The sequence below is a fragment of the Suillus discolor genome (genome assembly GCF_016758755.1).
Source record: "Suillus discolor strain FC423 chromosome Unknown F5147scaffold_104, whole genome shotgun sequence".
Taxonomy (NCBI): Eukaryota; Fungi; Basidiomycota; class Agaricomycetes; order Boletales; family Suillaceae; genus Suillus; species Suillus discolor.
In genome coordinates this window covers 84,907-107,329 of record NW_024541351.1, presented here as the reverse complement: position 1 = coordinate 107,329, position 22,423 = coordinate 84,907, and the positions used below count along the sequence as shown (strand labels likewise).

General features: G+C 47.1%; 9 protein-coding genes across 9 annotated transcripts; 5 read left to right on the top strand and 4 right to left on the bottom strand.

Annotated features, from left to right (window-relative positions):
* Nucleotides 1–3,135: 3,135 nt before the first annotated feature.
* F5147DRAFT_780348 (uncharacterized protein) lies at nucleotides 3,136–3,963 on the top strand (the record flags this gene model as incomplete). Its single annotated transcript, XM_041442441.1, has 1 exon — nucleotides 3,136–3,963. One exon carries the CDS (start codon nucleotides 3,136–3,138, stop codon nucleotides 3,961–3,963), a length of 828 nt encoding a protein of 275 aa, XP_041286205.1.
* Nucleotides 3,964–6,997: 3,034 nt separating this feature from the next.
* F5147DRAFT_658190 (uncharacterized protein) lies at nucleotides 6,998–7,568 on the bottom strand (the record flags this gene model as incomplete). Its single annotated transcript, XM_041434399.1, has 3 exons — nucleotides 6,998–7,118; nucleotides 7,165–7,481; nucleotides 7,509–7,568. 3 exons carry the CDS (start codon nucleotides 7,566–7,568, stop codon nucleotides 6,998–7,000), a joined length of 498 nt encoding a protein of 165 aa, XP_041286204.1.
* A 294-nt stretch (nucleotides 7,569–7,862) lies between these two features.
* On the bottom strand, nucleotides 7,863–8,415 carry F5147DRAFT_658189 (uncharacterized protein; the record flags this gene model as incomplete). Its single annotated transcript, XM_041434398.1, has 3 exons — nucleotides 7,863–8,060; nucleotides 8,113–8,221; nucleotides 8,306–8,415. 3 exons carry the CDS (start codon nucleotides 8,413–8,415, stop codon nucleotides 7,863–7,865), a joined length of 417 nt encoding a protein of 138 aa, XP_041286203.1.
* Nucleotides 8,416–8,692: 277 nt separating this feature from the next.
* On the top strand, nucleotides 8,693–9,354 carry F5147DRAFT_658188 (uncharacterized protein; the record flags this gene model as incomplete). The annotated part of the gene is made up of 2 exons (XM_041434397.1): nucleotides 8,693–8,884; nucleotides 8,938–9,354. 2 exons carry the CDS (start codon nucleotides 8,693–8,695, stop codon nucleotides 9,352–9,354), a joined length of 609 nt encoding a protein of 202 aa, XP_041286202.1.
* A 73-nt stretch (nucleotides 9,355–9,427) lies between these two features.
* F5147DRAFT_586706 (uncharacterized protein) lies at nucleotides 9,428–9,811 on the top strand (the record flags this gene model as incomplete). Its single annotated transcript, XM_041431942.1, has 1 exon — nucleotides 9,428–9,811. One exon carries the CDS (start codon nucleotides 9,428–9,430, stop codon nucleotides 9,809–9,811), a length of 384 nt encoding a protein of 127 aa, XP_041286201.1.
* A 2,071-nt stretch (nucleotides 9,812–11,882) lies between these two features.
* On the top strand, nucleotides 11,883–12,488 carry F5147DRAFT_586734 (uncharacterized protein; the record flags this gene model as incomplete). The annotated part of the gene is made up of 1 exon (XM_041431948.1): nucleotides 11,883–12,488. A coding segment is annotated over one exon (606 nt), but the record flags the coding sequence as incomplete, so codon positions are not given.
* Nucleotides 12,489–13,002: 514 nt separating this feature from the next.
* On the top strand, nucleotides 13,003–13,459 carry F5147DRAFT_724872 (uncharacterized protein; the record flags this gene model as incomplete). The annotated part of the gene is made up of 2 exons (XM_041439080.1): nucleotides 13,003–13,308; nucleotides 13,365–13,459. A coding segment is annotated over one exon (216 nt), but the record flags the coding sequence as incomplete, so codon positions are not given.
* Nucleotides 13,460–16,007: 2,548 nt separating this feature from the next.
* F5147DRAFT_748243 (MFS general substrate transporter) lies at nucleotides 16,008–18,043 on the bottom strand (the record flags this gene model as incomplete). The annotated part of the gene is made up of 11 exons (XM_041440043.1): nucleotides 16,008–16,154; nucleotides 16,203–16,335; nucleotides 16,383–16,516; nucleotides 16,566–16,657; nucleotides 16,710–16,823; nucleotides 16,888–17,223; nucleotides 17,251–17,402; nucleotides 17,449–17,555; nucleotides 17,606–17,739; nucleotides 17,793–17,859; nucleotides 17,915–18,043. The coding sequence occupies 11 exons, from the start codon at nucleotides 18,041–18,043 to the stop codon at nucleotides 16,008–16,010; spliced, it is 1,545 nt and encodes a 514-aa protein (XP_041286198.1).
* A 2,157-nt stretch (nucleotides 18,044–20,200) lies between these two features.
* On the bottom strand, nucleotides 20,201–21,732 carry F5147DRAFT_724845 (aminotransferase). The gene is made up of 6 exons (XM_041439079.1): nucleotides 21,574–21,732; nucleotides 21,446–21,520; nucleotides 21,154–21,390; nucleotides 20,975–21,098; nucleotides 20,627–20,920; nucleotides 20,201–20,574 (listed from the first exon to the last, which is right to left on the bottom strand). The coding sequence occupies exons 1-6, from the start codon at nucleotides 21,655–21,657 to the stop codon at nucleotides 20,210–20,212; spliced, it is 1,179 nt and encodes a 392-aa protein (XP_041286197.1). The 5' UTR covers nucleotides 21,658–21,732; the 3' UTR covers nucleotides 20,201–20,209.
* Nucleotides 21,733–22,423: the final 691 nt, after the last annotated feature.

The following is a 22,423-nucleotide window of genomic DNA, read 5'->3' as shown; positions in this document are numbered from 1 at the left end:
TCTGGAAAATGCCGGCAAGATATACTTGTCCAAATCGGGATGTGTCTACGATACGCAATAATTCGAACGACAAAAGTAAGCATTAATTCGTTCTTAATTCAATTTTGTATCTACCAGTAGCTCTAGTACTATCATGAACAACAACGCTAACGCTAATGAAGTTGGAAATCGAGACGGGGACGGACACAAAACCAAGGTCACCAGGTATGTGGAGAATGTTCTAATTAATACTCACTAACGTTCGACAGATCCCCAAGCACCTTCTGCGAGTCGCACCAAGGCCTCGCGACGTGATGTTCACATTGAGTGAAAGGCAACTCATAAGTAACGACTCATTCAGCAATCAAAATTCTAACATATCTGAAGGAAATGTTGTATGTTAGATGGGACGCTGCGCGAATCCGCATGCACCAACAAATCTACAACCCCCACCTACCATTTCAGCCATATCCTCTTCCTCCGGCCTGGTCAGAAGAAGCGCGCGCCATGATGATACTCTGGGTCGCTAGGGAACGCTGGATGTTTGAGCTGGATATGCAGGAGTTGGAATATCTGCTGGGACTTAGAGGTGCGCATTAGCACTTCCAGGTGAGCCGGTGACTATAAAATCCCGCATGGACTTACGAATGCTCGGCCATATGCATGAACAGGCTGAGAATGAGGTTTAGCGATTGCACATATTGGACGCACTTACTATACAAGATGTAACACCACTCATGCTATGATGTCGTTCGAATGGACTTTACTGGGGCTGCCCGCACATGTATGACTAGTTGAAGAATTGGCAGATCTTCCATTTTATCAGTGAACGACACGCTTGAATGGGGTGAATTTTAATGATCATCGAATCCAAGTGACTCACCATGGTTTAAGTCACGTAGTCATGCTTCAGGTGTTGGAGGAAGTTCAAGATGGTCGACTATATTATCATAAAATTCTTGATTGTTAAATTCGTCATCAATGACGCACCAAGATCCTGAGCTTGACAACGCATACTTTGAATTAAGTAGTCTAAACTGCTGTCAAGTCATGTCGTATCTTGCGTAGAACCATTGCTCGTCCGAACTGATTGTGTTACAGGCATCCGTAACACCTACAGGAGCCTCAGCTCTGCCTACGCCTGCTCCCACTCTGCTAGACTCCCCGCGCGGCGGTGCGCCGCCTGCGCCTAGAAAGACAGCGGTCTGGACTGCTGTGACGCCGCCCCTGGCGCTATGACCCGCCCCTGGCCTAGACGGCCTTGTACCTGATCCATGGAGGCTGTACACCTCATGGTCACCCTAGATCAGCGCATGCATACCGCATGTCGCTTCATGAAGATCCGGAGCGCCCTTGGCGCCTCATGTACTTATACGCAGTCGCACTTGGCGCTGCATGCTTGATCAGAGGTTAAGCCTCATGTACCTTATCCGACCTCATGTCTTGTTATCATAGATCCATAGATATACTATAGATACAGACTGAGCTTGAACACTTGTAGTTAGACCCTATAAGAAGACAGATTATTGTACTTAGACTTTACTTTAATCTACTAGGTTCATCCCAGAACTTGTTCAACTAAGCCTCTCAGCTTTCTTGCATAAGACCGCACTTCTAAAGTCGCCCCCTTACGACTTAGCACATATCCGCTAGCCCTGTATCTCGATGAGCGCCATCTTACCGAGATCACCGGAGGAACCCTTGACGTTCCGTCAAGCCGAGAACCACCCTCAGCTTCAGTAGACTCACTCGAGTCGTCGCTGAGAAGACCTATCCTAGTTCGCACACGCCGACCGACGGTCAGCATAACAGATTGCAGTTCATGATCAGGGTGCGATGATAATCGTCTTCAGTTACAGACGACCAGTCATACGTTCCTATAGGATCGCGAACAACACGCTCCACTGTGTCGAAGTCGATACAGTTGTGGGGAGTCAGTGGAACGAGAAAACAAGTGATAGGAAGAGTGATGGGCCAGCCAGTGATGCAGAACCAGATGCCCATTTTGGTATACTCGTCGAGCATCTCCAACTTCTCCCATTCCTTGTCTTCATCAAATACAAGTTCATCAGTGCACTGCATATCAAGTAGTGTTGCAACTTCATGCACCAGTTAATTAACAAGCTGATGTGCGACCGATGATTGCTAGATAAATCTGTCATGCATTGCAGTATGAGAATAATCAAAGTAGTGAACATCTTGAATGGCCTGTTTCAAACAATGGGTACTTACTTGACACGCGGCACTAAGAGTGCATCATGGCCCGGGTGCAACCAAAAATCGAAGCAAGATCACGGGTCACTAGAAGTTGCGGCTAAGCACGTGGTCTCGGCCAATGTTTGTGATGTTGAACCTAGTCTATACTAGGCAGCACTACTCAGTAGTGGGACTCAAAGTAGATTTTGAAACTCGCTAAAGCTTCAGAAAACTCGCTAAAGTCTTCAGAAAACTCGCTAAAGTCTTCAGAAAACTCGGCCAGAAAGCCACCAAAACACACGGCACATAGCGGCATCAGAGCGGACTTGGAAACAACACTTGTCATTTTTTGAGGCATGTAGACTACGACAAAAACATGTAGATATAGCTATGTATTTAACGAGCAAGGGAAATTACATGAGATGCAATGAAACAGAAATCCACAGATGTGCGCATATGTGAAATGGTTTGTCGGCGATTTTGCTGAGCGCATGACAGTGAGGGAGGGGGGACTCCGAAGCATCGAGCAAGAGTCAGCGGACCGTGGGGTCATGCATATAACAGTCCATGTCCGCATGCGCGTTATTACTAGTGTTGTTACGAGGAAAGGAGGGAGGAGCTTGCAGAAGACGCGGATCAATAGGAGGATTGTTGTTGGAAGAGCCGTTAGAAGGTTGGGGCTGGGGGGAGAATGTACTGTGGGGCTGCGGCTGAGCGGAGGATGCGCTGTGTGATGGCAGATGGGGCTGCAATTGGGGGGAGGATGCGCTGTGTGATGGCCAATCAAGCCCGTCCAGTGTAAGGCAAATATGGAAGAGGAGGATGTGATCGATGCATCGATCATAGTAACAACTTTTGGGAACATCTCGCTGGTCAATGAAAGTAGCGACACTGATTGTCCATATCAATCAGATGAGTTCATAAGAAGAAGAAGAAAATGCACTAGAGTTCTTATCGAGCATGAAGAAATCAGCAAGCAGATCCTCTGATGCCAACCTCAGTTCCTTCAGGTTAAGCTTCTTGCCAAGCGCCGATGAGCTTGTCTCAGTCTCTTCACAGGTAATGACAATGACAGGGAAGTTGTGGATTAGCGTGGGGGTGTGGTTGAGTGCAGCCGCCATCAGGATGTTATGGGTTGGTGTGGGGGCGTGGTTGAGTGCGGCCGCCATCAGGGTTGGTGTGGGGGCGTGGTTGAGTGCAGCTGCCATCAGAATTGGTGTGGGGGCGTGGTTGAGTGCAGTCGCCATCAACGAGGTCGACGACATCAGCAACGCTGATGGTGGCAGAAATTCAAACTCCGATTCAAACTCCGCTGAATCAGTTGGAGATTGGACAACTGATAAGATAATACCCCTCCCCACTGTGATCATGCCTCGTGTAGCCCTACGTGAAGACCTCCTCAATTCTATTGATAAAGCTACTTTATCATTAGCCAATTTGCAATACCAGAATGCACTCCTAGACGACTGGTCTGACTCCGAGTCTGATATGGACTGGGACACAGATTCAGACTCGGATGATGATGAAGATAGTATCAACATGCCTTTTAGCTCGATGTCCCCCCCATCCCCACTGTCCCCACTGTCACCTTTTGCCAGCACTGCGACTTCTTATTCTTCCTCCGAGTCTAGTGATGAATCCAGTGCTGATGTTGCTGCACATTACAATAGGCTCCAAGACACCATCACTGCACTTCGTGATGAAGTCGAAAGGGCACGGTGTAGGGATTCATTTCTGGCTAGGCTTGGAGAGACTGTCTTTACCTTACCTTATGTTGGCACTTTGTAGCTTACATAATAAAGTTACCTTTTCACCAGTTCTACTATGAGTCTGAGTATTCAGCAAGTTTCTATCATATTTCCTCTTCTCTGAGCCTTGAGCCTGGTCCAGAAACCCTTTAGGGTCGAATAGCAGCTAGGTTCTGCAAGACCCAACATTGTTCAGACTCACCATCTGAATTGTTGTACCTTCAACGGGTACTCCACAAGCCAGATGAACCACCTCCACGAGCACCTCAGCTTCATATGCTAGTTCATCACGAGGAACACCGCCCTCATTTGTTTCGGCAGAAACTTCGTGTTAACCCAGAGATCTTCGATGATATCCTTGATCAGATCTCCGATCACCCTATCTTCCACAACCAGTCCAACAATCCTCAGCTCCCTGTTTCCATCCAGCTTGCCATTTTTCTCAATCGTGCAGGCCACTATGGGAATGCCATTACTCTTGAGGATGTCGCTCAATGGGCAGGTGTGAGCGTTGGGTCAGTTGTCAATTGCTCTCATCGTGTGATGGTTGCAGTGCTCGATGCACATGATAAGTTTATCAACTTCCCAGCAGCTGACTCTGAGGATGCTCGCTTGGCTCAGGCATTTGCTGAGTCTCGAACCTGTCCAGAGTGGAGTGGAGGCTTTCTAGCCATTGATGGCTCAACTATGGACCTTTATGCCAAACCTGGCTTTTATGGTGAGGTGTTTTATGATAGGAAATCAAAGTATTCCCTTGGTTGTCAAGTAATGTGTTTTTCTCTATTATCATCAATAAAAAAATTAATTTAATTCTAGGCAGTCATTCTGCCCCACAACCTCCTGATTGTTGATTATTCCCTTGGTCAACCTGGCAGTGTTCATGATGCCTTTGCTTTTCGATCCACTCGCCTATATGAAGAGCATGCTGACCTTCTGCCTGATGGTCACTGGGTTTGGGCAGACAGTGCATATCCATTGGAGCCATGGTGTATAGCCCCTTTCAAGAAGCCTCGCAATGGACGGTTGACAAAGAACCAGAAGACATTCAATTATCACCTTTCTAAAGTATGATTTTTGCTTGGGTGGATTTTCAGTGAATTTAAATTTATTTAGGTCCGTGTGCGTGTGGAACACACATTTGCTGTTTTGAAGGGATGGTTCCAGTCTCTCCGAGAGCTCCGGTTCAATATTCAGTCAGAGAAAGACCTGGAGTTTGCTGTGCAGTGGATTAAATGTTGTATCATCCTGCACAACATGATTATCCGCTTTGAATCCCATCATCTCCAGCAGGATGGATTATACAAGAATTCTCTGAAGTGGGCTCGTGTAGAGGGTGAAGACTTCATACCTCAAGAGCATGAAGATGTAGATGGTGATGAAATAGTTGGTGACAGATCTTATGAAGGAACTCCAGGCCAGGCTACTCGTTTAAAGCTGATGGATCAGCTCTTTGACAGTCCTCATTCAAGGGCTCAACGTAGGAGGGGGTGAAGACCAAGAAAGCTTATATTAACCATGAATGTGTCCTACTAGTAAGATACTTGTACAACATATGTAACATATGTACCATCAAACACAACAACAATCAGAACAAAAAATGAATAAAAATGAGAGCGGCAAAACGATGACATGATGATGATGATGACAACAACGGACGACAACAATGACAACGATGACAACGGACGATGACAACAACGACAATGGACGACAACGACAATGACAACGGACAACGACAACGACAAATGACTCACTCCCCATGCGAGGCAGGAGGTTTGCTACCCTGCATCATCTGATGGAACTGGATCTTGAGGCGTAAGGTTTCCGCTTCCTTGTCGAGGACTAAGGAATGTGCCTCGTGCACTCGAATATCCGTCTCACGAAGGCGGATTTCAGTGTCCTTACTCTCCTGATGGCGTTGGTGATTGACGGCGGCTTGTGAGGACTCGTGCGCACGCGTGTCACAAAGCCACTTGTACTTCTTCGCATCACGATGGTAGTCAGTCTTCGCATCAAGCTTCGCGAGGAAGTGTTGATGCTTCGCCTCATGGCGCGACACGGCACTGGACTGGATGCTCTCAATCTCGTCATTTACCTTGGCAACCTGTTCCTGAACGTCCGACTTAGCTTTCTTCTTCTTCGAGCCTTCGGTGCTGGTCGGCAATGATGTGTGGGGGGTGGGACTTATTAAACTGTCGGATGATGTGTTGTGAGTTGTTGAGGAAGGGGTTGACATGCTGCGGGACATCCCTGACGATGCGATAGAGGGTGTTTTTCTGTGACGCCCCCCACGACTGGAGGGTCGCTGTGCGCCGAATGCCGCACGGCTGTCATAAAAGGGTGTCGGCGATTTCTGTGGCACTTCAAAAGCACTGGGAACGTCGGGAGGAGGAGAGGGCGATGCTGCAAGTTGACGCTTTTTCCCAGCGGCTCTAGCGTGGCTGTCAGGGGTCATGGGGTCATCTTCCAAGTGGCGCATTGCGTCCCCGAGGGGGGCGGACAAAGCACCACTCAGATCCAGGTCATCGTCATCGTCATCGTCATCAGGGCCATCCATATTACAGTCCGTGTCGTTACGATGAAAGGAGGGAGGAGCTTGCAGAAGACGCGGATCAATAGGAGGATTGTTGTTGGAAGAGCCGTTATCCATGTCCGCATCCGCATCATGATTGGTATTACTAGTGTCATTACGAGGAAAGGAGGGAGGAGCTTGCAGAAGACGCGGATCAATAGGAGGATTGTTGTTGTAAGAGCCGTTAGAGGCTGGGGGGAGAACGTACTGTGGGGCTGCAGCTGAGTGGAGGATGCACTGTGTGATGGCAGATGGGGCTGCAATTGGGGGGAGGATGCACTGTGTGATGGCTGAGCGGCACCCTCAAAATTCATCGAGGGACCAGCCCTGCCAGGGTCACCATGCGGCTGTACGAGCGCATAGAGATTACCCGCGTGGTCAACCCCCGGCCTGGATGAATGCGATTTAATCGCAAAAGATGGGATCGAGTGCCACATGCTATCGAGATCGGTATACCATGGAAGTTCAGCATTGACTTCATCTGCAAAGTTCGATCGGTCAATAATCAAGAAATAAGTATAAAGGACTCACCCAATAAGTTGTTCAAGGTAGTCGCGTCCAATGGCACCACACCAGCACCCGTTGCGCTGAACTTGGCCTTGCACTTCTTGTATTTATTTTTGAGACTTGAAATTTTATCAGCGTAAATAAGAACAAGAGAAAGAGACTTACGCTGTGATGCGGTTGGCGACTGACACACGAAACTTCTTCAGATCCTGATGATATGCGGTCTTGTATTTGGGGTGGGTCGCAAAGATGAGCTTGGCAATAACATCATGTATTTCATTCTTGTCCTTGCCTGAGGGGGCATCATCAATGTTAGGCATTGCTTTCTTACCATCAGAATAGAACAGGATGCGACAATCAGGTGGGTGAGTAGTCAGATGATTGATGAGGATTGTAGTGAGAGCATGATCCCTTTCCCACTGGATAGCGAACTTGATTGTATCTTGACGATTGGATTCAGGTTGTCGTTGCGACGAGGAGGCCTGCGGATCCATTGGATTTGAGCACACCTCTTGAGTGTTGGCTCTAAGTCGTGCTGAGCGACGAGCAAGATGGCGAAGGGCAGGCATGGTGTTTCAAACTCCGAAAGCCTGACTTCGAATTGTGGTGCCATGCAGGCTGTGTTTTTTCGACTTTCCTGACGAGGCTTTAGCCGCGAGTAGCCGGGCGCCAAAATCTACCTTGAGTCCCACTAGTGTCATATCATTATGCACTCGCACTGCACAGGCATCGACACTGCTCATACCCACTGACATGTATCTTTGTTGTGATACTGATTCAAGTTATGACATGGTGAGTCTATATACAACGATTCACATGCCATGGTTTTCAATTGCATTACAGATTTCAAGAAGAACTGAGTGCTACCTGTTGAAGATTGCTTCTATCCTGCTCATAGCCTTATGCACTCCCGCAACTTCCTGCATGACCTGCTCCAGCAATTCCTCTTCACACAACACAAAACTTCTTCCGATCTTCCTACGTTTCTTGGGTGGAAGTTCAATGACAGGTAATGATGTTGCTTGCCTATAACTCATGTCATGGCCGAAGTTGCGTGGAGTCTGCATGTGGCGGTAAGTGCATCAGCAGAAAAATTGGGCTGTGCGCACTCACGTTGTCATCTCCAGAACTTTTCTGCTTTCTATGAGATTCACCAGTGTCTTTAAGACCACCATCTTGGCCCCTTGGAGGTTGTTTGAACATTTCGAGCACATTCAGGTGCCTATGGCATTTACAGGAATACACATGGGGCTCTGGCCCATGGTCACAACGCATAGTGCATCCCCAAAGACATTCCAGAGTAGACCTTTTTGAGTGATTCTCGAACAAGTTGGCGTTCGCCGAGATTGTCTCAATCCCATCTTCGAAGTCGCTGGAGCAGGAGTCGTTGTCGAGGGCGTCACAGTTGGACGACATCTTTCTTGCTTACTCCGTCAAGTGTGAGGCTTTTAACCATGTGATATTTTCAGAACTTAGCCTGACCTGTGTTTCGTTACATAAATTATTATTGACCCTGCATTGTAATCTACCAGGTTCCGACGAATCTTGCAAACGAGTTCAGCGGGGTCTGAAATCCCTCACTTCAAAGCGATCCCTCTATCACATCCATGGTGCATAGTATGACGAGGCAATGAAACTCATTCATATTCTCAAGGATCTGACAGCTTTTCTACTTATCATTGCTTTCGTTAGCATGAACCTCAAATGCGGAGGGGAATGCAACCGATTGTTCTCAGCACCTAGAAGCCTGACTCATCACCGTCAGACCTGCAAACACTGGCAGAGGCAACTGACTCTGCAGTCACAACATTTCAAACACATCTCTGCGTCCCTACAAGATTCGCAAGCGCCTCCTGCGAAGAAGATGAAATTTAGTGCTCAAATAGTAAGTGCATTTACCGCACACTGTACCCTGAACTCCACTCATTTGAATGTTAGCCATCTTCTGCCTCGGAATCCCCACCTATGCCTATGAACATTGTGACATCTGATTCTTCTGATATTCCTGCATCTCTGCCCAGCATCAATGATTCGGCAGTGGCCTCGTCTAGTGCCTCTGCACTTGACATTGTACAGGAGGAGCAGCCAGAGAATCAAGCTGGCCGTCCCTCTCGAACGCATCGCCTACCCTTACGGTTCAGGGACGAACTTCCAGTCCCGCCACCTGCCATTCCAGCGCCAGCTTCGACGAATGTTGTGCACCGGGTGGTTCTTTATGTATTTGATTCCTTTCGCACATCTCTCAATCAATTTGGAATTGGATGGGAGTATCATCACCGACCATCGTATGACCCAGATGCTTTCGTCTCCGTTGAGCAGCTATCCAATATCATGTTCAATTTCCCTTTCCCTTGATGAACAGGATTCGGCTGATCATTCCGGGAGCCCAGAAGTTCCTTCGCAATCACCCCCTTGGCCATGGAGAAGTATGAGCATCTGGCGCTTGATGTCTTGGAAGATGACCAGTAATAGTGGTCTTACATCTGAATCTCAGTTAACTTGCCTCGTTCGCGAAGTGCTGAAGGCGAAGGATTTCAGTCTCGACGATGTGCCTGATGATTTCAATGCTCACACCGAAATGACACGCTTTGACGCCTCTGAAGCAACACTGGACGCTAATGGCATATTTCAAAGAGATAGCTGGAGGGAATCAGTAGCGGAAATACTAGTACCAACTAGGGAGAGAAATACAGATGGCAATGGGCAACTATTTACTGTCCCAGGTTTCCATCACCGGCCACTTGTAGATGTTATTCGTGCAGCCTTCTCAGAGGCATCATCACGCTGGTTTCACCTCACTCCGTTCAAATGATTTTAGAAATCACCATTAACTGGACGAGAACAACGCTTATATGACGAGCTTTATACTTCAGATGCCTGGAATAAGGCTCACGACGAGCTGCAGAAGCAAAAGAGGGATGATGGGTGTCAGCTGGAGCTGGTAATTGCTGGACTCATGTTCTGGTCCAATGCAATGCACTTGGCTCAGTTCGGCAATGCTTCTGCATGGCCGGTCTATCTTTTTTTTGGAAACCAATCGAAATATGACCATGCCTGTCCGACCACCAATGCCTGTCACCCTATCGCATTTATCCCTTCTGTAAGTTTACATCCTTCCCATCAGACAATCAGCGAGTACCCTAACACGATTTGTCTCTAGCTACCAGAATCTATTGTAGGTTTCATTGGCAAGTATGTCAAGATGAAGAGCATCAGCGACATCCTCACACATTGCAAACGGGAATTGTTCCATGTGCTTTGGCACATCCTATTAGATGATGAGTTCCTAGATGCGTATAGGAATGGGATTGTGATCAAATGCCACGATGGCATCTCTTGACGAGTCTTTCCGAGGATTTTTACTTATTCTGCAGATTACCCAGAGAAGTGAGCTAATTTACTGCATCGACTTCCACACTAACTGACGACCTTCAAACAGAGTCCTTATTGCTACTATTCGCGACAAAGGATTTTGCCCATGTCCCCGGTGTTTTCTGCTGAAATCACGCTTTGATCAGCTTGGTCTCAAAGCTGACATATCAGCACACATCAAGAGTGTGCGCTTATACCTCAGAGATAAGGTCTTTGCAGCACGTGAGGCTCTATACAAACTAGGTGCTCCGATCAAAGGTGCTGCGGCCGAGCGTCTTCTGAAGGCATTCTCATTGGTGCCAACCTTGGTAAGTGCATTTAGCTGCAGACCTTTTTGAATAACTCAAGCATATTTTGCATTTAGAATACCTTCAATGAGCGACTTGGAAATCTAGGCCTTGATTTCTTTCCAATGCTTGTGGTCGATCTCCTTCATGAATTTGAGCTTGGAGTGTTCAAATACGTCTTCAAGCATCTTATAAGGCTTCTTTATGGCATCAATCATGAATCAGTAGCTTTACTGAATGAACGGTACGTATTCATTAGCACAGCAGCCTCAATTGATGCTGACGATCCTTCGATGTTAAGTTTTCACTCAATTCCATCATTTGGAAAGGGTGCCATTCGATGTTTCCCTTCAAATGTATCCGATGTGAAACAAAGAGCTGCACGACATTTTGAGGATGTCTTAAAGGTGAGTTTGATCCTTGCTGCAGTGTTGTTCTTAAATCTGATTGTCGTCCAGTGTGCAATCCCTGCATTCGAGGGTCTATTCCCGAACTCACACGATGAAGTTGTTCGTATTCTCCTCTTTCGTCTGGCTGAATGGCACACTCTTGCAAAGCTTCGAATTCACACAGACGACTCCCTTGATCTACTTAGTCGAGCTACTAGATGTCTAGGACAGCAGCTTCGAAAATTTCGGGATTCCACATGCTCAGCGTTTCGGACTATGGAACTCCCAGGGGAAATTGCTGCCCGTCAGAAGAAGATTTCCAATCTCAACTCGGCAGGTCCAGGAACAGGGCCATCTGGAGCGCGTCCCAAGGCTTTCAATATGCAAACTTACAAGTTACACGCGCTTGGTGACTATGTAAGCTCTATCAAAATGTTTGGAACCACTGACTCGTACACTACCCAAATAGTATGTATTCACCTTCATCAAGTGGCAAGTAAACAGCTTAATCCTTTGAGTTTCCAGGGTGAGCTCGCACATCAGCTTTTGAAAAGGTTCTACCAGAGTACAAATAAACAAGACCCTTCAAAACAGTTAGCGAAGCAAGAACGGAGGCGCACTCGTATCAGACATCTGCGAGAATCCGGCAATACTAAAGATAATCAACCTGCCGGAAGCCCACTACCGCTGGAAGCTCACCATTGTTTATCAAGTTATCCAGGTATCATCATCAACTTAGCTTGTTTTCTTGAAGAGCATCAAGGTGACCCAGCTGTCGTGGTAAGTTATATTTTTGTATGACTGTTCTGACACATTCAATAATGTTACCTGATAGAACTTCATACCAAAAATTAAAGACCATATTTTTTCTCACTTGCTGGGTTTAGAATATGACGGCGACGAACGAGAATTTACGGATGTCGAGCGAAACGATGTGCACTTCATCAACAATCTGAACCGCGTTTTCCAACCTAAGCGCTTCCAAATCAACTACACAACGTATGATGTCCGTAGGGATCAAGACATGCTCAAACCTGGAAATGGCTCTACAGTGATGATGTTGTCGAGAGAAAGCAGTGCGAGTGCTCACCCTTTTTGGTATGCACGGGTGTTGGGTGCATTTTGTATTAACGTTCTTCATGTTGGCCCCAACGCTTGTAACCATTCGCCTCAGTACATGGAGGTCTTGTGGGTGCGATGGTTTGGTGTTGTGCCACAGTACCGCTGGGGCTTCCAAGAAGGCCGCCTCCCAAAGATTGGATTCGTTCCCGACTCACCTGCTGCCTTCGGGTTTCTTGACCCGTCGCTAGTGATCAGGGCATGCCACCTTATCCCTGCTTTCGCTGATCATCGTACAAATGACCTTCTCAGGCAAGGTCCCTCCACTGCAAGACTGCCTGGAGAGGTCGATGACTGGGCTTCGTTTTATGTTAACATGTGAGCTTTATCTCGTCTCATACTCACATCACCGTAACTCGTGCAGTTTTGCCAATAGAGACATGTTTTGCCGTTTCGCAGGCATAGGTGTTGGTCATCAAGTTCAATATGACTCATTGAATATCATCCAACATGATCACGCAGTAGGGGGCGGAAGTACTGGTGTCAGTCACGAAGACGTTTCGGATGACGAGGACCCTGAAGCCCATGCCAATGTTGACTTCGGAGATGAAAGCTGGCAATGTGATAGAGACCTAGATGACGATGTTAGCCAGGATGATGATGTCAGTCAGGATGACGCAGACGAAGATGAGGATATTTCCAAAGATTGCGACAGTGATGTAGATGACTTAGATGGCTTTGGCAGCGACTCTGAGGATGAGGGGTCTGCATTCAAATTTTGATAGTGAAGAACCTTTTTGTAGCGAACTTTAATAAATAAATTGTGCAACACACAACATCGAAATGTGAAAAGACTAAACAATTTCCAGATTTTGTCATAGATGCAGCCTTGTGTCTAGTGCTGCCGCGGTCCGGTCCAGAACCACGGTTCGAACCGGACTTTTGGTCCGGTTCTCTGTGGTTCGGTCCATGGTTCCCTCACCAGCCAGAACCGGACCGGAAAGTGGTTCTGGGTTCTGGACCTTCACTAGTGGTCCAGTTCTGGTTCAACTTTCCCGAACCTTCCCGAACCGTTCCTTGACCTTCGAATTCCCTCGACTTCGACACCAACCATGACGACGTCGGTGTCCATGTCGACATCAAAACACCGTCTTCAAGATTTGCATTATTTGTTAATCAGGCTACTGTTAGCCTTTTTGAAGGTAAGTACTAATCAATTTATTCTCAAGACTCTGACATATGTTTACCTATATCACAGATATCTACTTGTTCTAGTCTATATGCTTCCTGGATAGTCATGATCCTCCACCGGTTCTCAACTCTAACAGATCTCCTTGGATATTGTCGCTCTGTGGTGTTAGGCTATGTGCCATACATAAAACGGGGTGCCGACCAAAAAACTGTGAGTTATTTGCCTGACGATGTCTGAAGACTGCTGTGCTCTGAACGAAGGTCGCAAACGGGAGGGCTCGTCTTGAGGCAGTGGTGAGTACTATTCAAACTTAAGTACCCTACCGGTCTCTAACTCCAGATGTATTCTTAGTTTGACAAATATTATCAAGCGCCTCCAGCCCCAGGACCACATCCCAAGGAGCCAGAGGCCACGTCATCAACAATGAAAGCTTCGATTTGTTATGGTGCTTCCTGGATGCGCGACGCTATCATGGAACGTCAAGCTACAGACCATCGCACGCGCGATCCTCATCAAGAGCTCTCTGCATACCTTACTTCACCATTGGAGGAGACTGATGATGTTGTGGCATGGTGGGGTGTAAGTCAGCCCTCAAATTCATTGTTCCCCGCTTACATTCTTGATTAGTTACATTCGCTGCAGTACCCAACACTAGCTCGTGTTGCGCGTGATTACCTGCCCATTCAAGGCAGTTCCGTTCCCTCTGAACACGCTTTCTCCAGTGCAGGCATCACATCAACTCTGCGCCGCAACGCACTCGCATCATCCACTTTCTCCGCGCTACAATTGATGAAGGCAGCCTATAAGAATGGACATGTGTCAGCAGCAGTAGAGGCAGAAGGGTATGCAGTTGGTATGCAGTTAGACTAGCTACCCAATGTCATGTAGATGTCTTGTGAATGTTTTTTCCATTGCTTGAAAAATTTTTGGTTCGGTTCGTGTTCGGACCAGACAAGAACCGGACTGGACCATTGAGAACCGTTCTCAATGGTCTGGTTCTGGGTTCGACAATTTTAAAGAACCGAACCATGGTTCGGTTCTTGGTTCTCGTCAAGGACCCTCTGAACCGGACCGAACCGGACCACGGCAGCACTACTTGTGTCATCGCCTCTCATACCTATACTGATTTTTTGTTGACTGATGGATTATGGACCTCGCTGCCGTAGATATGTTTCATTAGGCGTTTTTATTTCTTATGTCTATTTCTAATATCAATGCACTTGCATGCAAGTTCATGGTACCCTCTCCAGTGAATGTATGTGGCGCAATTCAAATATTCACGGGTGTCTGCAACAGCTACTAGAGTGGCAAGACTCCTCTGAATCATTGCATCCCATTATATCTCCTACCCCCCATGATGGACTTAGGCAGATGGCGCTGCATCCTAGAACACGTCTGTACCTATCATATAACGGCTATAGCCGGCGATAGTCTGTGTGCAGTCACAGGATTCATGATCATTGTTGCCAGTAAGATATAAACTTTGGGCAATTTGATATTGGGCTATAACGAGACTATCCAATGAGTTTTTTTTTGCAGGAATTTGAGACTGTGTAATTATTTGGAGTAAGAATGGTAGAAATATAAGTGTCTGTTTATCATCCGATACACCTTTATAGTGGCAAATCAAGTATAGCATCAAGGTGAAAATTATCAAGGGGTAATAAAGTTACACATGCTTGATATGCTATTATATTCCATTGTACTGCGTTACCATGACCAAACAGAAATGGTTAAAATCGTAATTTATGCCTTATCATATCGAGCTAAGTGAATTTCAGTGATAAACGCTATCTATAATCACGTCTAATTAGAGGCAATACGTGGGAGTCACAGGTGGATCAATGATATGATTGAACTGCTCATTAATATATCACAAAGAGTCTACTTCAAAAACTTTTGGGCCCTCGCCTTCAGTTTCGTAGCATATCAGAGATATTCAGTGTTTCAATAACCATTAGCCATATTGTTGTCATCGCCGAGTTTACTCGTCATCGGTCAAAATAATGCTGATGAGTAAAGACACGCAACTTGGCATACTAAGAACGTCCTGACTCCTAGCCAGAACATTCAGACACTGCAGTCTAGTAGTTCAAACTCATCGCACGGCTGAAAGGGTGAGACTTACCTGGTGGTTATTGACAATTTGAGGTGTATTATTTTCTCTTTTGTTCTTTTCGCAATCCGTGAACGTGTCTGGTTGGTAGGCGCTGTGTTTCGTTTCATATCATCTGTTTCTGATGTCAGTCACAGGTTCCAGGGCCAGTACTTGCGAGCCCTCCCTACAAATAACCGTTAATCTTACTATGTAGTACTAGTGAAGATGTCGGTCGATCATAGTGATTCATGGTTCACCTTCACGAGTCAACATCGAGTTCGTGAGCTTTGGGAATAGCCGTGTGGCGTGGTGACTTTCTAGGAAGTTTGACATCATTCAAGGACTAAGCCCGACTCGAGGATCAGCACGTTCAATTTCAATGGACGACCATAAAGTGGCTCATCAACTTGAACGCTAACAACGTCGCTGTATTAAAATTTGATATGGATGACAGTCGACTGCGCGAGACCGATCATTGTACATGCCATCAACTTGAATTGACGGCAAACGAGCCTTAATTCTATGCTGCCAGTGACACAGTAATGTTATAGTCATAGTTAGTACCATCTATACTCGTCTATGGTCTGAACTTCGGAAGTCATGATGATCATCTACTTGCCATCCAACATCCGCTTCTCCCGCTCAGCACTAGCTTCTCTCCACTTCCTGCCTTTGTACAACACCAGTAAGATAATACAATTAGTAATGATCATCAACCCCGCCCAGAGGGTATACAAACCACCGTCGCCAATACTATCCTAAACCCAACGTCAGATTCGTTCCACAAGCTAATGACGTCGACTCACTTGTAGAGGCACAGCGATCTCAGTAGCAACAAAAGCAAACAGACCACGGAAAGAAGCGTTGGTCGCTACTGCCGTCGATGAGCGACCAGTGTTTGCATCGACAATGTATGCCAGCGTGCTCGCGTAGATCCATCTATCGCGAATGAGAGCAAAAGACGGTGTGAAAGGAAAGAAACATACATGGATAGGAATCCTGCAAGGAAGAGCATCACGCACATCGCAGCGACGTTGGCCCGTTCTTGGCACACCCAAGCGTATCCAATCACAGAAAGAGGTAACCACACCATGGCGACTTTTGTACTCTCGAGGCGCATCTGCACGAATTCGCGTTAGAGACAGGTTGAGCTGAAGATAGTGGCTCACCTCTGGAAAGCTGATCCCTCCGTTCGCGGCCTTTAACCGAGCAAGTGTCCGATCGGACCAACGTCCACCTAACATGCTGCCGGACATAGAGCCTGGGATACATGCGTCAGGGAGGTGCTCGTGGTTTGCTCGTGATTCGCTTACCAATACCATAGGCAAGTAAGACGAGGCCGGTCTTCAAAGCGTCGTAATTATAATACATCGACAATGTTCTTGCGCATGTATACATAATGCTAAAGCTGAATGCAAAAATTAAACCTTGTGAAAGAGGGCATCAGATTTCTTCGAAACAACTTTAGCAAGGACCAGTGAGGGTACTCACCTGATGCTATCAAGATAGCAATGTTGTTCTTACGGCTGATGACCGATAGGTATGGAGGGAAAGGGTTGACATCAACAATGGACAGTTGTACTTCTCTGATGGCTGATGCTGGTATGACCGTCGGCTGTGCTTCGATGTCATTCGAACTCGAATGGTCTTCGTCATTCACTTGTGATTCCTTCTCTGAGATATTTCTCGAGCCGTCCTTTGCTTCCGACGACTGTTGTTCTCGGAGCCTCCTCTTCAATACATCTTGGTACGTCATACTCCTTTCCTTCCGGAAGGTGTCCTTGAACAAGAGAAGGAATGCCAAAAACATTAAACCTCCCCAGATGGCTAGGAACCAGAAAATCGCCCGCTAACCGAGGCCCTGTGTGAGTGCACCACCGATAATCGACCCTAACGAGGGACCGACGAGAGGTGCAGAATAGTAGATACCCATCATTTTTCCTCGTTGATGCGGCTCGTATATATCAGCCAGAGTGGTAGCTCCAATAGTGAGAACTGCGCTTGCCCTACTCCACGTGAGCAAGGAATTAAGGGACTGAGCGACTTCCCTACCCTATGCTTTGCAGAATACGCATACCGATCACAAAACCGATAGTTCTGGATACGGCCACGATCACCGATCCGAGTGTAAACAGTACTAAGGAGAAAAGGTACACCGTCTGAGCTCGGCGATATTAACAAGTGGCACTCAGGACACAGAAATCCAAACCTTGCGGCCCTTTATCTCGCTGATTGCGCTCCAAATCATAGGAGAACTGCCTTGAATGAGGATGGAAAGAGACAAACTCAGGCTGATGTCCCCGCTATTGGTGTGTAGCTGTTGTTCAATTTGAGCATTGGCGGCTATCCTCCGGCTGTTCAGCCGATATTGCAATGGTATTAAGGAAACAACTCACGGTTTTGTATATTTGCGCACAAACCTGAGATCATCGATGCTCCAGATATGATGAACAATACAACGTTCTGCATGATGTGATCTATCAGCCTGTAGTTACAAAATCAAGTGGGAAGGACACACCTTTTTCGTGTCTGACCATATTCGAGGATCATCTTCAACCACTGCATGCTCTATATCGAGCTTGATAGGTTCACTTGACGGATTTGGACTCGAAACATGCGTTTGGGTGTTTGTATCCTGGGATTTCATACTGTCTCAAATAAAGAGACGCTCGAACTAGGGACGAGAAACAGTCAGGAAGGTGTCCGTAGAACCGTAAATAAGAGAGCTCACCTCAGTCTCGGCTCGAAAGATTGAGGGCGACTATTTTAGGGGAGAGCAATTAATACGCTGATTGAGACGGAGAATAAAAGGTGAACGTGAGTATGAGGCGTGCAACCAGGAGTGATTGCATATGTAAAAGAAAAGGGTGAGTACGTACGGAGAGTGACGTCGAGCGTCATATTTTAATACTCTCAATTTCGGCAGGCGACAGTCTTACTCTGGCTTTCTGCCATAGCGTAAAAGGTTATCCGATGCGGGAACTGAAGCTTGAGATTGTATGAGAGTGCATGATAACATAGATGATTCAGCAATGAAGCGGACGACAAAAGCGCATAAGGTTTTGCCGGCGCCGTTGATGGAAAATAACCCCAACTATAGTGTCAGTGTGTCGGACAACGTGGCCGATCGAGTGGCGCGGCTATAGCCTATGGAACCCTGTCTTCATTCTGGCTATCGGATAGCCACTGCGAGTAAGACCCCTAAACGACCAACTTGAGCTATTGGGGGTTACAGCTGTGACCTTCAGGATCGCAATCATCCAGGATTTCTATAAGAGAAAACCATCCAAGTCATGAGTCGACCCTGTTATCTGTCCATACAGGACGTACATTCGATTATCAACTTACTAAGTGTGCACCAGCCTCAAGTATCACATGTCGATTATCAGGGAACCGACGAGTCTTTTAGGGTGCGTTACGTTGATTGCAGGGCGTTTACGTCGCAACATATTGCTTGTAGCGATGAAGATAAAGGGAATGCTCTGCGCATATTGTCATGTGGTCGTATATAAGAGATATAACTTTCTCACCAGGACTGTCCTCTGATTGGCATTCTGTTGCGTTAGGAGATCAGAAGGAACTGTATTCCTTCATCTGAATCTGGCTAGTAGGAAGTTGAAGCGACTTCGGCCCTAGTCGGAATGTCAACGATTATCGATTATCATCAAAGTGGGTAGATTGGAATATTGGCCGAGACACTTGCAGTGAAACATTTGCAGATGGACCGACCAAAATTCAGGTCTGCAAATGTGGCAGCTGCACACTACGTATTATTGAATTTGTAGTGACGCTGATTCTGCATAGCGGACAAGCCTAGTCTGGACTAGCTGGGCCTTTCAGTCGGAGTTTCTATGATACGGCCACTTTGGCAGCGTCGTTGTTGAAGGTCCAGATAGTTTCAAGCGCTTCCGCAGCTGCTTCTTCGTTCGCGACACCTCTAGCGATTAGACGAGCCCTGGCCGTGGCGTACTCGACGGTCGTGAAGTCTGGCAAGATTGCCTCGTTGGGATTATCTAACATAGATACCAGTATTAATTATTGAGCAGAGAAATAAAGTTATGTCTGGGATCGTCTACGCTGGTGGGTGATGGATGTGGACGAGAACGAGGAGTGTTACTGTCACACCACTAACTCACACGTAGACTAACTTCTGCGTTAGCCTCGTTCCTCGGCTAACTCAGAAAACCCTCCAGGCTCCAACACTCCAACATATGTCATTTGTCGACCTTAAAGTTTCATGCGCTGCGCTAGCTTACTGAAGGACACACAAGGCTGCAGAGCATGAACACAGTACTAGTATCATAATGGGACGGGACGAGACTTCGAAGGCGCTCAGTACATCCTGCCATCAGGGCCGTTGAGGAGACCTGACCTTGAGTGTCGCAATGAAGTTATGTTCAAGCTTGTCATATGAAAAGGTATTCTGTGCATTGACAAAATAATAACATCAAGTACATTGGTAGAGACAATGTACAATAACATCCACTAGGCGCAGGTTCTTGGATTCGCTCCACTCCGTTTTTGCAAACAAGAGTATCACAGCGAAGGGGTTTGCAAAAATTGCTGGAAGCCGAAGCTAACAGACGGGTTCGGATGTGTAATTTGCAATCAGCAAAAGACTGTGCCTCGGTAAAGACCTCACTGGCGACAGTACATGCCCGAGCACAAGAGATGAAGAACCAAAACCCGAAGCGGGGGTTTATAAAGGCCAATTGGTCTGCGCACGGACCACCTTCCAGATTTAGCAACATGTGTGGTATTACCTATTTTAGCAGGCAAGTATGCATGCGTATACTAGTATGTGAACATGTCGCTAAGCGCAGACGACGCCCCATCCTTTCCACTCTGTTCTACCCTCCTGGATATCAAGAATCTTTTTCCGGATTGCCGTGCCAACTGGGCCCATTCCATCCCCAGGAATTACGATGTCCTTACCCTCAAACCCGATTCTATTGCAAGGTCCAACAATGACCGCTGTACCTATGGCTAATGCTTCAAGCAGTTTGCCCTCGGACGACCATTTGGCGAGGTCACTCATGGTATATACCATTTCTTGTGGGTGTAAGCGCATTGAAATTTCTTGGTGGAATTCTGGATCGCCCGCAAGGGCGAGACATGATGCTCTAGTCACTCCAGGTAGAATAGTACCGTCCAGAGGGGCGGTAATGAGGTCCACGCCTTCAACCAATGAGTTCATTTATATATAAAACCATGTCCAATTCAAACTCACCGTCTTCATCATCTCTCTTGACTACAACGAAGAAGTTCATCGCTCCAGCCTCTGTGACTCTTCTGTCATCACCAAACAGCCAAAGGATTTGATCATATCCTTTCTCTGCAGCAGCGCGTTGGGGTAGGAAGCCGGGTGAGTAGTTGCCAGCAACTTTGTGTCCTCCAGTTCCACCCGGCCACGCGCGCACATTTTCACTGACTGCAAGAAGAGAAACAGGCCTCGCAAAGTATGGCCCAGTTGGCGACGCAAGAATGTAAAGCATCGCATGGTCAGACGCTGTCACTCCCAAACCTACATTCCAATCGGGTGAATACTTATACATCATCATCAACATATTTCACGAACCTGGGCGGGTTGCAATGACAGTAGGACGGATATACAAACTGTATCCCGATTCTTTGGGTATCCAGCGCTTTTCAACATTCACAAGATGCTTTATGAGTTCTAAAACGACATCTCCGTCGATGGGCTGCATGGGGCAACGAAGTCAGAGACACTCCTTGCATGAACGTCATAACACTCACGGGAAGAGCAAGACGTGCACAAGACTTCTCCATTCGACGCATGTTCATATCGGGGCGGAACAAACGTGCCTTACCGTCAGGCCCCAGGTAAGCCTTCATACCCTCAAAGACATTTCCGCCGTACTGGAAGCACGAGCATTGAGGATCAAGTGTAATGGGCCCATAGGGCTTGACCTCAGGCGCGGACCACCCTAATTCAGGATCATAGGTTGCAACGATCATGTGGTCCGAGAATGTCTGGTATCATCATCGTTGAGCGACATGAACATGATTGTCAGGAGTACTTGCTCACCTGGCCGAAACGTAATGTCTCGATGGGCTGCAGGGGCTTCAATGTCTTTGCGAGCGTGCTACTCAGCTTAGATGCCTGCAACAGCGTTGGAGTTATACATGACTACGTTCAGCAGACGACACACTCACATCGAGTGCAGCAGGGCTTCCCGGGTTGGCAGAGCCTCTCGTTTGGCCTGAGGCTGGAGAAGCGACGCTGTTTCTGTTACCCATGGCTAGTATTGTGACCAAAGGGAAAATAGGCGGAATCAGTTCGACCCATTATTTTATAAGTACACTGACAGCATGACTAGGACAAGAATAATGACTCGATCAACGTCACCCTCACAAAAGTCTCGAACTATAAATGTATGATCGGATCGGAGATCGTCCATGCAAGCGACGACCTAAAGCAAGACCCCTGGTACTCCCTATACGCCAGCACCTGTAGTCCCAAATCTCTCATGCTATCGGAGAGATTATGCGTCATGGCCAAGACCAGCGTCCCCGAATGGTTACGAAGACCTAACCATGTCCACGGTGCAGCATTCATGTGACCAATGGGCACCTGGTGAGCGCGAGAGGTCGCTGGCATATCCTAATCCGAACGTCCACAAGACTCGTTGGCTTGTGCCACGTCGGATGCTCTCGATGAGGTGCAGGTATTTTCCTACAACAGAACTGGCATTGTGCCGAGTGATATCGGCATCATACTTTGATCTTGTGACGGACCCCCGTATAACGTACAATGCTTTGAAGTCCGCTGGTAATCTTGTGGAGCAAATGACTGCGGACTTCATCGATACGCATGAACACCAAAATCACTTGCTACAAGAAAGGTTTGTTGGGAACGGTGGGTTTGTCTAGACACGCCGACAAGTGTCAGAAACATGGTGCGACTTATGGGAATTACCTTTTTGATGGCATGCGCAAATCCACATTCAAAGCATGGTGTTTTGCACACTTGAACCAGTCAAAAATGTCGCGCTCCGGAAGCAAA

Excerpts from the sequence above, each read along its gene's own strand:
- F5147DRAFT_724845 (XM_041439079.1), bottom strand. The coding sequence starts at position 21,657 with ATGGGTAACAGAAACAGCGTCGCTTCTCCAGCCTCAGGCCAAACGAGA. Across the intron at positions 21,099-21,153 it reads GTGCACGTCTTGCTCTTCCC|CCCATCGACGGAGATGTCGT; the intron begins GTGAGTGTTATG and ends TGCCCCATGCAG. Across the intron at positions 20,575-20,626 it reads CAAGAGAGATGATGAAGACG|GCGTGGACCTCATTACCGCC; the intron begins GTGAGTTTGAAT and ends CATTGGTTGAAG.